Source organism: Pleurodeles waltl, chromosome 4_1 (assembly GCF_031143425.1).
Source record: "Pleurodeles waltl isolate 20211129_DDA chromosome 4_1, aPleWal1.hap1.20221129, whole genome shotgun sequence".
Taxonomy (NCBI): Eukaryota; Metazoa; Chordata; class Amphibia; order Caudata; family Salamandridae; genus Pleurodeles; species Pleurodeles waltl.
In genome coordinates, this window is record NC_090442.1 from 267,685,591 (window position 1) to 267,698,124 (window position 12,534).

General features: G+C 43.1%; 1 protein-coding gene across 4 annotated transcripts in view; it reads left to right on the plus strand.

Moving 5' to 3' along the window:
* The window catches only part of SHISAL1 (shisa like 1), a 644,593-nt gene that overhangs the window by 257,987 nt on the left and 374,072 nt on the right, over positions 1-12,534 (plus strand). For all 4 annotated transcript variants that reach the window (XM_069228280.1, XM_069228281.1, XM_069228279.1 and 1 more), the window contains exon 3: positions 8,875-9,088. In XM_069228280.1, the coding sequence (XP_069084381.1) occupies positions 8,875-9,088 (214 nt within the window). The remainder of the gene's footprint in view (positions 1-8,874; positions 9,089-12,534) is intronic.

A 12,534-nucleotide genomic window follows, 5' to 3' on the forward strand; every position in this document is an offset into this window, starting at 1 on the left:
CCTAAGGGGTCACTCCCCTTGTGTGAAATTGCCTGAAAAAAAATAATCCCTGGTGACTAGTTGTTTTAAAAATAGGCCGATCTGTCCCCAAAGGGGTCAGAAATTGCCTAAAATAAATTTGCCCCCCAGGGAAATGATCCCTGCCTAAGGAGTCGCTCCCCTTGCGTGAAATTGAGCAAAACAAAATATCCCTGGTGCCTAGTGGTTTCTATCCCCCTTGGGACTTCTGTGAGTCTGTCTTGTGTATTCCTTGTCTGTGTTAGACTGACAGTTGGGCTGTTTGTGAATCTCCACTAGACAGTTACACAAATGGAGCTGAGGTGTAGCCTGCATATCCTGAAGGGCCATCTGGGCTAGCGTGGAGGGAGGGGTGGTCACTTGCACCTGAATGGGCTGTGCCTGCCCTCATACAATGCAATCTCCAACCACCTGGTGTGGGGCTGAAGACAGGCCTGGGCAAGGCAGGGTCGTGTGAACAAAAGAGACCATTCTTTGAAGTTTGCCTACTTCAAAGGCAAAAAGGGATATAAGTAGTGGACCAAAAACCCCAGATTTTCAGATTGCTACTGGAACCAAGAAGAACCTCTGCCAAGGAGAAGAGCTGAAGAGCTGGAGGAGGAGTACTGCCCCTTTGCCTGTGACTGTACTTTGCTGGGTTGGCCTGCAGTTGCTTCTTCTACCTGAAAGAGGACAAACACTGGAATCTGTGGTATATTCCTGCTTGTGAAGTGCCTCCAAGGGTTTGGATTGAGTTTGCCTCTTGTTTTGAAGTCTCAAGGCCATCAACTACTTCCTCTGCAGCACCTTGACTCTCTGCTGACACTCCTGCCCTGCCATGTGGTGCTCTGTCCAGTCCCTGGGCCCTTGAAAGGTGACACTGGTAGAAAAAGGACAGGACTGCGTGCTTGGAAAATTTCTATGCACCACTTGCAACGTGGCGATAAAAACAACGCACTCCCTTGCAGCATGGTTTTTTCATCACTGTGCAGCAGGATTTCACACACATTGTCAATTGGTGTCAAAATCATCATGAACCTGCACGGATCCGAAGATCCCCATCCGGAAAGCGATGCATTGCTCTCTTGCGGGAGAGAAAAACAACACATTTCCAAACCTAACTGGAGAAGAAATGACGCACAACCTCACTTGTGAGTAAGGAATGGACGCATTGCTGACTTTTCCGACGCCCGCTCACCCGTGTGGCTTTATTTTTTATGCAAACGAGGTGCTTTGTGTAAAAAAAATTCCATTGTTTTCTGTGAAGTAAAGTTATTTTTACTTTTAAAATTCATAACTTGACTTTTGTATGTTGGATATTTGTCGTTTTGGTCTTGTTTGGTTTAGATAAATGTTAGCTATTGTTCTAAGATAGTGTGGTGTCCATTTTGTAGTGTTTTCACTGTATTACTGTGTGTGTTGGTACAAATACTTTACACATTGCCTTTGAGATAAGCTGGACTGCTTAGAACAAGCTACGATGGCGATGAGCAGGGGTTCTCTTAGTATGTATCTTCATTGCCCTGACTAGAGTGAGGGCTCCTGCTTGGACAGAGTGCAAACTGCCTGCCAACCAGGGACCCCATTTCTAACAGTGGTGCAACAAACAATCCTGGCATCATCAGTGAATGATGCATATTTAATGTTTACCTGCTACTGTTAGGTACACTGCATCCACTTGAAGATACCCTGGCAAGAGACTCATAGGTGCTGCTACAAGACACACATCAAAAAAGGCCTGGAATTATTAATAGGTTTGGACATGTACCCAGTTTAAAATGCAACAATAAAGGAGAGAATGGAGAATTGAAAGAATCTAAGATGAGTCGGAGTCTATGATGTTTAATATGGCAGAGGTGATAGCACTCATTCCCACTCTTTTTGTGAAAGTAAACGCCTTCCATGTAAGATATCATATAATAATGTACGGAAGCATAGGGAGGTAAGTAGACTATTTAGTTATCAATCAATAAACGTTACATTGAAGGGCAATAAAAGTTGCATACTAAGTCGCCCACTACATTGTTAAAAAAAGGAAAGTCAAGTACTCATAGACGGAGGCATGGAGAATGTTTTTTTTATGCCTCTTCTAATTCTAGGTAGAGTATGTAGTCAGCAAACAAATTCACTATATCTATGAGCAACAAAAGTCACATGCTAAGTCGCCCATTTGGAGGTTTTAAAAAAAAGGTGAAAGAAAAGAAGAGTGCCTTTAAAATTGTACAATAAACACCAAAAATAGTCATCTGGATATTGCTTGTAAAAGTAAAACATTGTCTGCTGCATTTAGAAAGGCTGATGTATGAGGTCAGGATTGCTACTTTGACCTAGTCAGACAGTACATTTCAAGGGGCCCCCAAACAAGGGGATGGCAATCACTACTCACCAACATACAATTCCTGCTTGGAGGGCACTTGCCGGGTTCGAGAACGGAAGATACTCATGCTTCTGCCCATTTACAGACAACAGGAAAGATGCTGGAAGTGGATGAGATGCATGGGGGCGTGTCAAAACCAGCTGCTGGGAAATGTAGTTTCTTGAGATTGTTCCACACAGGAGCATTTGTACGCTCAGTGAATGGGTGATGCAGGCCAAATAATCATTATGGGTAGCTTCAAAATTATATGTCAGTTTAAACACCCTGAACCTCCATGCTTATTTTCAAGAACTGTAAAAGCCGTATAAATACCCTGTACAACCAGAAGATGGACTCAATGTACATTGAAGCCCTCTAAAATATATATATGTATACAAAGGGATTTATATAGCTATGCTCTTTAAAGGGGGCCACATAGTCACCTATCTCAAAAAGACATGAGGACTCATCTCTCACCTTTTGTTTTTGGAGAAGCCAGCATGACAGCGGGTCCACTCATAAGCAACAGTGTCTTAATACTATCTTCTTGATATCAGAAAATGCCATGTAAAATGAACCGCCTGGTTATTTTATTCTGTGTCAAGAAATCTTTATAGTCCTTGACCATCTTGTTTGTCTCATCTAGTCATTTCTTGTGTTTTATAACAGAAACTATAGTTTTCAGATGTGTTTCTAGCACCTGAATCTCAATGAGGAGAACATCAAATAAACATTTAGCAGTATTAGTAATCAATAAAGTCTAGAGTACAGCGCCAGGCTATAACAGACCAGCCTCCTTTGAAATCTTTGTCTTCTAGGAATAACCTAAGTGCATTGGTCACAGTAAGGCCCTGTGGTGCACAATTACTTCGTAAATATTCTGTCATAATGGCCCCATGCATAGTGGTGTGTATTTATAGTTTCTTAAGATCAGCTAATTTTGTCCCGTCACCTGTCTGTGTTAATGCTTAGGTGACCTGTGTCTCAAGCAGGCTTGGTTTGGTAAGAATGGACTATACTGTTGTGACATCATAGCCTAGACCTGTGAGTTCAGCCATACTTTGAATTGATTATATGCAATTTTGTAACAACAAAAAGAGAGGCTCACAACTGTAGCTGTCCAACAATCAGTAGACAAGAGGGCCAGCCAAATAGTATTTAAAGACTGCCAGGCACAGACTCCCAAATATTTCAATCACAAAAATGTATCATGATCTATCAACTAGCATCTCAATCGATGTATGAACAACCACTAAAAGCCAATGTTTCTGACCCAAAAAAAGACCTTTAGGCCGAGAACCCTATCCCACGCTGAGGTGGTATGCTTCATCAAAGGGTTCCTCCTCCCATCACAAAAGAATATTGTAGTGTAGACTAAAACTCCTAGAACATGAAGTGCTCTTTTAAATCAAAGCAGCCTTATGGTAGTGTTGGATATGGGTAAAATACACAGAGTGCACAAAAATAAAGTATGGTGAAGTTAAAACTATCTCCTGGGCAGACCCTACAACTTTATTCTGTCTACCAGATACAATCAATCTATCAATCAATCAAGGGTCTTGTAGAGCTTGAACTTGTCTCCCTTGGGGGGGCTTGAGCCACTGAAGTGATGCTGCGGGTCTCGTCCGACTGGTGATGGCCGTCAAAGGGCCAAGGCCTGAGTTGCTCTCTGAAGTCCTTCAGAGAAGGGGAGGTGTGCAGGTGGAGGGGAGGATGTTACAGGACCTGCCGGTGACGTGGGAGAAGGAGCGACTTCCAAAGCATTCCTGGCAGATGCGGGGGACGTGGGCCTGAGTGAGAGAGACTGAGCAGGGTTCTCTGTACGGTCGGTGGAATGTGAGGCGGTTGTTGATGTAGGCAGGTCTGGCGCTGTGGAGGGCTTTTGTTTGCATGTGTGAGAAGATTGAAGAGGCATCTTTGATGAATGAGGAGCCAGTGGAGGGCCTTAAGGTGGGGAGTCATACTGGTTCTTCTGGGGAAGTCAAGGATGAATTTTGATGCCTCATTCTGGATGGTCTGGAGGTGGTTCATGAGCTGTTTCATAGCTCCAGTATAGACCTCGTAACCGTAGTCGAGTCTGCTGGAGATGAGGGCCTGGGTGACTGTTTTCCTGCTAGAGATGGGGATCCGTTATAAGATCTTGTAAAGCATGAGGAGGATGTCGAAGCAGGCAGATGCGACGGTGTTGATATATTGCTTCATGGTCAGTTGGGTATCCTGGGTAATCCTGAGGTTGCATGCGTGGTTGGTGGGTGGGGGACCGAGGACGGCGGGTCACCACTTGTCGTCCCAGGGAAGACATGTTCCTGAAGATGAGGATCTCTGTTTTGTCTGAATTTAGCTGGAGGCAGTTGGTCCTCATCCAGGTGGTGATGTCAGTCAAGTTGGTTCATGTGGTAGCGGTGGCAACATGTTTTACCCTAATAGCAGCCTTAAAAAGGTGTAGTGGGCGTTCGTCAGGACCTAATAGAGGTACTATGCTATAAATTAAAGTGATAAAGTTACAAAAATACTCTTCAGGATAATTTTAGGAGAGAAACATGTCGACCAATCTACATAGTCAGGGATGAGTATTCCATTATGAGAAAGTACAACAGAGTAGCTGCAGGAGTCACAGATGGAAGTCCCATGATTACATATAGACTTACTGATCTTGCAGCAAACACCACCATTCCGAGGAGTAAATGCGGCAAACAGAGGTGAGAGGGAGTAGGGCTCTGAATCTACCCACCACTACAGTCATTTTAAAATACTGAAGCAGCACTCAAGGCTCTTCCAAAAACTCCTGAAGCCACATTACATAGAGGACTCACTGGCCCACTTTGCTCAGTGACCAACTTTTAACTGGGTGACTCAGATGCAGATTGGGACAATGCAGGATGGATATCTAGGGAACCCCTGTAGCCCCTATAACCGTCTCCTAAAGGACAACCTCGGTGGGTGGTGCACTGACTCTGCACTACCGCTGAGGCACACAGTCAGTGCACCTACTGATGTCTTCTTTGCCTCTGTGTTTGTGCCTGTAATTTAAATGAATGCTTTCCAGAAGGTCTCCATCAATAAGTGTTGAGATAAAAATGAAGAGATTTAGGTAGGTTAATTATAAATGTGTGTCATATTTGCATTAGGTCAATCTTTCACAAAATCCTTGTTTTTGCATGAAAGAGATAAGAGGGGTGCTTTCCTGAAAAGAAGAGGCAGTAACATTTTAGTAGCATCATTTAAGACCCTAAAAAATTAAGCTGCCTAAGCTTTCACTTTAAATTTATCTGTGTTTTATTTAGATTGAATCCCCTTGGTATTTTTTCAAGATTGGATGGCATTTGCAGGAACTGATGTTTTTAAGGAGTCCTTGCTATAGGCTCAGTGTTTACAAGAGTCCTCTCTGAATCATTCGCTAGATGAGACAGATGTATTTGTTCTTATGTATGACCCTTAAGTGCTTTGTATGTATATTCCATAGCTCACATCCATAAGTTAAAAACACCACAGACACCATTTGAGTGCAAAATATGTGGTTTATTCACCAAGATAGTCCATACTAACACGTTTCGGCCGTAGCCTTGATCACAGTAGTTTCCTACAGGAAATGAAGTACAATTCACATACCATAGTGATAAACATCAACAACAGACCAGAAAGTTCGAGTGTTGCTTGGTCCGGAGGCAGCCGCCATATTTACATAAACCTGTAAGTATACCATTACATCTATAACAATTGCATGTTGTATTACCATTGTCAAAAACAGGCTGAAAACTAAGAGCAGGTGTTCACTGTAATAATTGTTTTTTTTATTGTGTAATATCAATCTGTATTGGCGGAATGCCTCACTCTGATTCAGCCTTTACCCAGTGAGCAACAAGATGCAAATAGACATATGAGAATGCAATGTATATCACTTGTAGCCATATTCAGTAATGCGGACAAGACTACCACATGTAGCACTATGCATGAAAATGCGCCACAGAGAGATAAGCGGAAGGACCCTGCTGCATAATAAAACAGCCATACCTGTGAATTCTGGAAGAGGAAGTGCATAACTCAGCAGAATTATAGCAATGTAACTAAAATTTCACTGCGGCAATAGCAAACCCTAAGACCACTGATACAGTAAACACCCACCTATGGTAAAATAAAGTGATTGATGCCCCTGCGGCCAGTGCCTATATGTATTAGGTCCATGCCGATGGGGTTGGTGACCGACCTAACAGGTAAACCCATGGTTCTAAATGACGACGCCAAGTGGTAACGCTCTACAGGTATGAATGTAACTTACTGTTCATCCATGCACTGACTATAAGCTATAACGTTATGAATCTTGCCCAAGTGGGCTGGTGATCATAACATTATCGGTGACATGGTGTGGTACCATGCAGGGTTCAGCTACTCTCCAGACCGTGCAGTGCAATACCCTCCCTGTGTAAAGAAAACAAATCAATAAATGATTAAAACTTATTATTCACAAGTTTTTTTTTAAGGAAAATTGTTTTAAAAGAAAGACAACTGATCCTAAACTTAGAAGACTATAACAGAAGACTATGCATGACCCCATGCCTAACCTAAAACAAATATACTAACATTTCCTCACTGGAATTAAGGTCTGTTGGTGCTCGAGTTTCGAATTCCAAAATATAGCGTGAAGCCAGTACTAATAGCTTGTGTTCCCTGCCCACACCTCTTATGTCTGAGGTTATATCATCAATTACCAGAAATTTCAGCAAACCGTTATTACCAAAGTTTGTCTCTTGAAAATGTCTGTCCACTGGGTATTGTTGGTCATTAGGTCTAGTAGTACGTTTGTGCTCGAGCTCTTGTTCTTTTTTGCCCAATGGATGGTGCTACCTATGTAGAGGTTATTGCATGGACAGATGAGGCAATATACACAGCATGCAGTGTTGCAGTTGTGGCTTCCTCTGATGAAATGTATTCTGTTGTTGGTGGGTAGGTTTAAAATCTTACAATTAACACTATTGACACATGCTTTGCAGTGCATACATCAGAAGAACCCATTGATGTCACTCGTTTTTCTGTTGGGGCTTATAACAGAGACGGTGTTGTGACTTAGTGTGCCTCTGAGAGAGCAATGTTTTCTAAATGTTATTTGCGGTGTAGCATTTAGGAATTTATCAAGTACGACACTGTTTTTAAAATGTAACACTTATTTTTTTAAATTCTCCTAATTTCATGAGCTTTTTTGGAAAATGTGGTGATAAATCTGACCTGTTTGGAATTCTCATTGTTGGATCCTGGTCTGGGGTGTAGAAGAGCAGTTCTAGAGGAGCCTTCCACTTTCCATATTGCATGAATGATAACTTTCTTATTGTACCACCTCACTAGGAATCAGTCAGTTTCTCGCATTCAAAGTCCTTGAGCGTACTGCAATTGGGCTTAGCCCCTAAGAGTTCCGCATAGGGCATGCTCTGTATCAGACTCGCAGGGTGGACATTGCCAGAGTTCAGTAAGCTGTTACAGAAGTGGGTTTGTGGTACGGTCTGGTGTGTAGCTGACCTTTCTTTACTATAGGGCTTGGATGGTGAGCTCACCGTGTGTGCACTGCAGCCCAGTTATGGGCCACACAGCACAAGTGAAGACAGTCTGCGTTTGCAATGTGGGGCCCATAACTGGGCTGAAGTACGCACTCTTGGCCTGACATCAGTGATATAGAGCTGCTCCCGGCGCCATCTCTGGATCCAGACCTCCCTCTGCCAGCAGCACGGGAGCAGAGGGAGGCAGAGAGCCAGGCCACTGGCAACAAAGACCCTTGGAGGAACCGGGTAAGTCCTCCATTTATTTTCTTCTTTGCACGTTGGTGCACAAGAGGCCTGAAACTGCAGCTTTCACTGTCTACGGCCCTAGTCTGAGTGGTCAAGGCACATCAACAGTAATATTTAAATTATCCTGGTTAATAAAAGGATCTTGGTGTTGCACCGTGTCAGCCTCAAGTTCTTTCAAGGAATGCAATAAGTTGATATTTTTACTCATCACATTACTCAATTTAACAGAGAGGCCAACACTGTAAGACCTGGATGGCCTAAGGTTGAACCATTTTTTCAATTTGAGTTTCCTACGAAAACTAAATAAATCCATTCTTGTTTGTACATAGTCTAAGTTGCTTGATGGGCAAAAGGATAGTCTTAGGGTTAGAAGCTCAACTTCTTCCTTAGATAACTCACGTTGGGACATGTTTATCACTATGGTATGTGAATTGTACTTCATTTCCTGTGGGAAACTACTGTGATCAAGGCTACCTGGCTGAAACGCGTTGGTATGGACCATCTTGGTGAATAAACCACATATTTTGCATTCACGTGGTGTCGGTGCATCCTTGATTTATGGATGCAAGCTGTGGAATTATTTGGGTTTCCAGAACCTGACACAGATTGCCACGATCTGTGCCCTGAGACTCTGGAGCTTTACGTTGAAAAAGAGTATTTTCAATGCCATGCGAATATGCAAGATAGGTAAGAACACTATGTCTAACTACTGTGTGGTTAACTAACTTAAATCATTTTATTTTGCAGTTTTATCAGCTCAATTCCGGGTCTGTGAGCCTTACACAGACCACAGAGGCCGCTATCACTTTGGATTTCACTGTCCTCGTCTTTCTGATAACAAATCCTACATTCTGTGCTGTAACCATAATAACACAGTCTTCAAGTACTGCTGCAATGAGACAGAATTTCAGAGCGTCATGCAGATGAATCTCACAATGGGTCCCGATGGATACATGCACAAGTAAGTCACAAGACTCAGCACTGCACCTCATGTGAGGATTCTGCATCCAGGAGTTGAATTGACAAGGCTTATTCATAGGACCGGGGGCTTACAGGGTATGCTATGTTATTGATCCGAGGAAAGCCTGTAACTGGTGGGAGAAAAGATGCTGCAATGGGACCTTAAGTGGTTAGAAACCAGAGTGACCCATTACGGAGTGGGAGTAGACAATTAGGCCAGGTTAGGGGCTGAAGGTTGTTAATGAAGTTTTGAAGCAAGGCGGATTAATAAATTTGACTGAAAGTCTGAGTGTAATCATTAATTTACTGATAAGAAAGATGATTTAGTATATTTTTTCAGTGTGATAACACTGTGGTATTGCTGTGTATATTTTGGACTTTATACTTGTATAGGTCATGTAAAACAGCTAGGAACTGACCTAGGAGGACCTAGAAATCGATGGTACCTTTAGAGAAAAGACCTTACTGTAGACTAAATGCTCAGAAAATGCACTAGAAAGGAGTCTGGGATCCCTCAGGACCTTACTGCAAGTTGTCCTAGGTTTCTGACCCCTGCGTAAACTACTGATTATGGAGGAGGAGTCGGAATTATTGATTAGATTAAGCAATGTTATTGCCCATAGTAAATATTGTGTATGATAAAGTTCACAATGTTACATTTCAGCAGGACAAACCCTCCAGAATAGGACAATGGGAAAAATGTCACGTCATAACTAACAATGCAGAGTTTAAAGCAAGCACCAAATTCTATATCTTTTCCCATTATCAGGTAAATGTTTTTAAAAGGCCCTGTTTATTGCAGCAGTTAAAATTTGAACCTGTGCTGAGTTGGATTTTATCGATGAGATAAATATTGTTCCCTCCCCTGGTACCTCATAATGAGACCCTAAATGGGATAAGTGGTACAGTGTATTGTGTATTACGTTGTGAGATCAAGAAGCGGCTGCAGCAGGAAGGGGAAGTGTAATGAGAGGTGAAGCATGCTGATTAAAATGGACAGGCAATGGGCAGGCAAAGCAGGCGCACTACATTTTAAAATACCTAAATGTCAAAGACTTTAAGATCATCACACTAAAATGTTACTCTCTCAAAAGAAAAACTTATTGGCTTTTTCAAGTCTTGATTTAAGGGTGGTCAATTAATCTTGAAGCTAATGTAAGAAGGAAGAGCTATTCCGAAGATCAAATTTTTAAAACTAGCAGCACTACCTTGAAGAAAAATGCATTTGCAGTAGAGAACATAATGGCTACTCATTTCTCTGAGAACGTAGGGCTCCGCTTTCATCACCATCCAAGGTCAGGTCTGTGTGCTTCCACTGAGAAGGACCTATCTCTTTAAGTCGTCCATGTCCTTCTTTCATGCAGGCATTGTTTTCTTATGTTACCGCCATCCCCGCCTGGATTGGTGTCTGGGGCAGGTCCCTTTCACAGTCTTTGTACTTGTCTTATAGAGAGAAAGGGATTAGGGAATAGTTATGCCTCCTGCCCAGGTTCAGAAGTTTGTAAATTCAAAAGCTCGCTATTTTTCATAGGGGGATGTGAAGAGAATACATTGTTTTTAATTTCTCAGTGCTCCTCTTCATTAATGTGAGCATATTTCTTAGCCATGCAACGCAGGGTTCTGTCCACTCTCCAGAGCTCAAGGACCAGGCTGCTGCCTAGGGCACCTCACAGCATTATCTTGGCTCTGCTCCAACTCAGATGGCAGCCCTTAATGTGCAGCAGGGGTGGGGTGGGCCAAGCACACACTTTCTTTCAGACAGTCACACACATACATCCAGCACATACACATGCACATTTCCATTTACAGCATGCACAAATACACAAACATTGATATGTTATTTTCTGTGTATTTTTAAAGCTCACTGTTACCTGCTAGGGTACCTGGCACTGAGCAGGTGTGAGCCCTTAACCCTGCCTATGGTAGGGTGGTTAACTGAAAAGCCAGGTCTTCAGATTCTTGCGGAATTTAGGAAGAGTATCTTCTGTGAAGTGTGAGGTCTTTAAATTTTTTAGGAGCGATGTAAGAGAACACCCGCCCTCCTGATCTGGTCCTGTGTATTCTTGGGATACTTGTGAGTGGGAGTCTGGTTGGTTGGTGGAAAGAGATGCAACTGTTCAGGTAGTTGGGGCATGAGTTGTGTAGTGCCTTGAAAGTGTGTGAGGTGTTTGAATTGAGTGAGTTTGTGTATCAGGTGCCCGTGTAGTTCCCTGGGGTGTGGTGTGAATTCTGTGTGGGAGGTAGGATGGGTCTGGCTGTAGAGTTCTGGATGGTTTGTAGTCTTTTAGTGGGTTGCTTGGTGATCCGAGCATAGAGGGTGTTCCATTAGTCCAACTTAATGCTGACTAAAGTGAGAATGGCAGTTTTTCATCGTGTTGCTTTGGAGCCACTTGAAGATATTTCTCAGCATTTTCAGGGTGTGGAGGCAGGATTCAGTGATGGTGTTGATTTGTGCGGTCATGTTCAGTTTGTCATTGATTGATTATTCAGAGGTTTCAGGCATGGGTTTTGGGTGTGGGTCCATGTTTGACACCAGTTAGAGTCCAGGGTGAGGTTTTCTTGCTGAAGATCACTACTTCTTTCTTGTCTGTGTTGAGCTTCAGACAGTTGGCTTTCATCCAGCTAGCAACTTTGGTCATGCAAGCAGTGAACGTGTTTCTTATGATGGGGTTCTTGTCCTAGAAGGAGAGTATGAGTTGTGTGTCATCTGCAGAGGAGAGAATGTTGATGCCATGTGTGTGGGTGATGTTGACCAAAGGGATCAAGTATGCATTAAAGAGGGTGGAACTGAGCGATAACCCTTGAGGCACTCTGCAGGTGAGTTTGTGGTATTCTAAGGAGTATTGTTCCAGGCTGACAGCTTGTGTTCTATTTGTAAAGGAGGAGCACTTCCAGCAGAGGACAGGCCCTTGAATGCCAATCACATGCAGGATCTTGATGAGGATGGGGTGTGAAACCATGTCAAATGCTGCAAAGAGGTCCAGGAGAATGAGGGCTGCCAGGTCTCCTCTGTCAAGGATCATGCAGATTTCTTTAGTGGCAGTGATTTGTGCAGTTTCTGTATGGTATTTTGGGACTGAATCCAGACTGCATCACTTTGATGAGCTGGTGGTTGCTGAGATGGTTGGTGAGGCATCGATTGTTCCGTTTCTCCAAGACCTTTTCCGGGTATGCTGGGGTGAGATGGGTCTTTAGTGAAAAAAAGTGTGTCTGGGTCAGCGGATGGTTTCTTGAGCATTGGTATGGGGCTAAGTTAATGGATGCATTGAGGACAGCTATTATTGCTTCACCGATCAGTAGGAGTCCTTTGGTGAAAGTGTGGTGGGGCAAGGGGCAGATGGAGCCCTGAGTGGATGGTCTACATCGCGGCAGCAATTTTGACAGTCGCAATGGCGGACCACAAGAGCAGGGTTCCTTTTTAGCCATGAAAGGAAGTTGAGTTCTGAT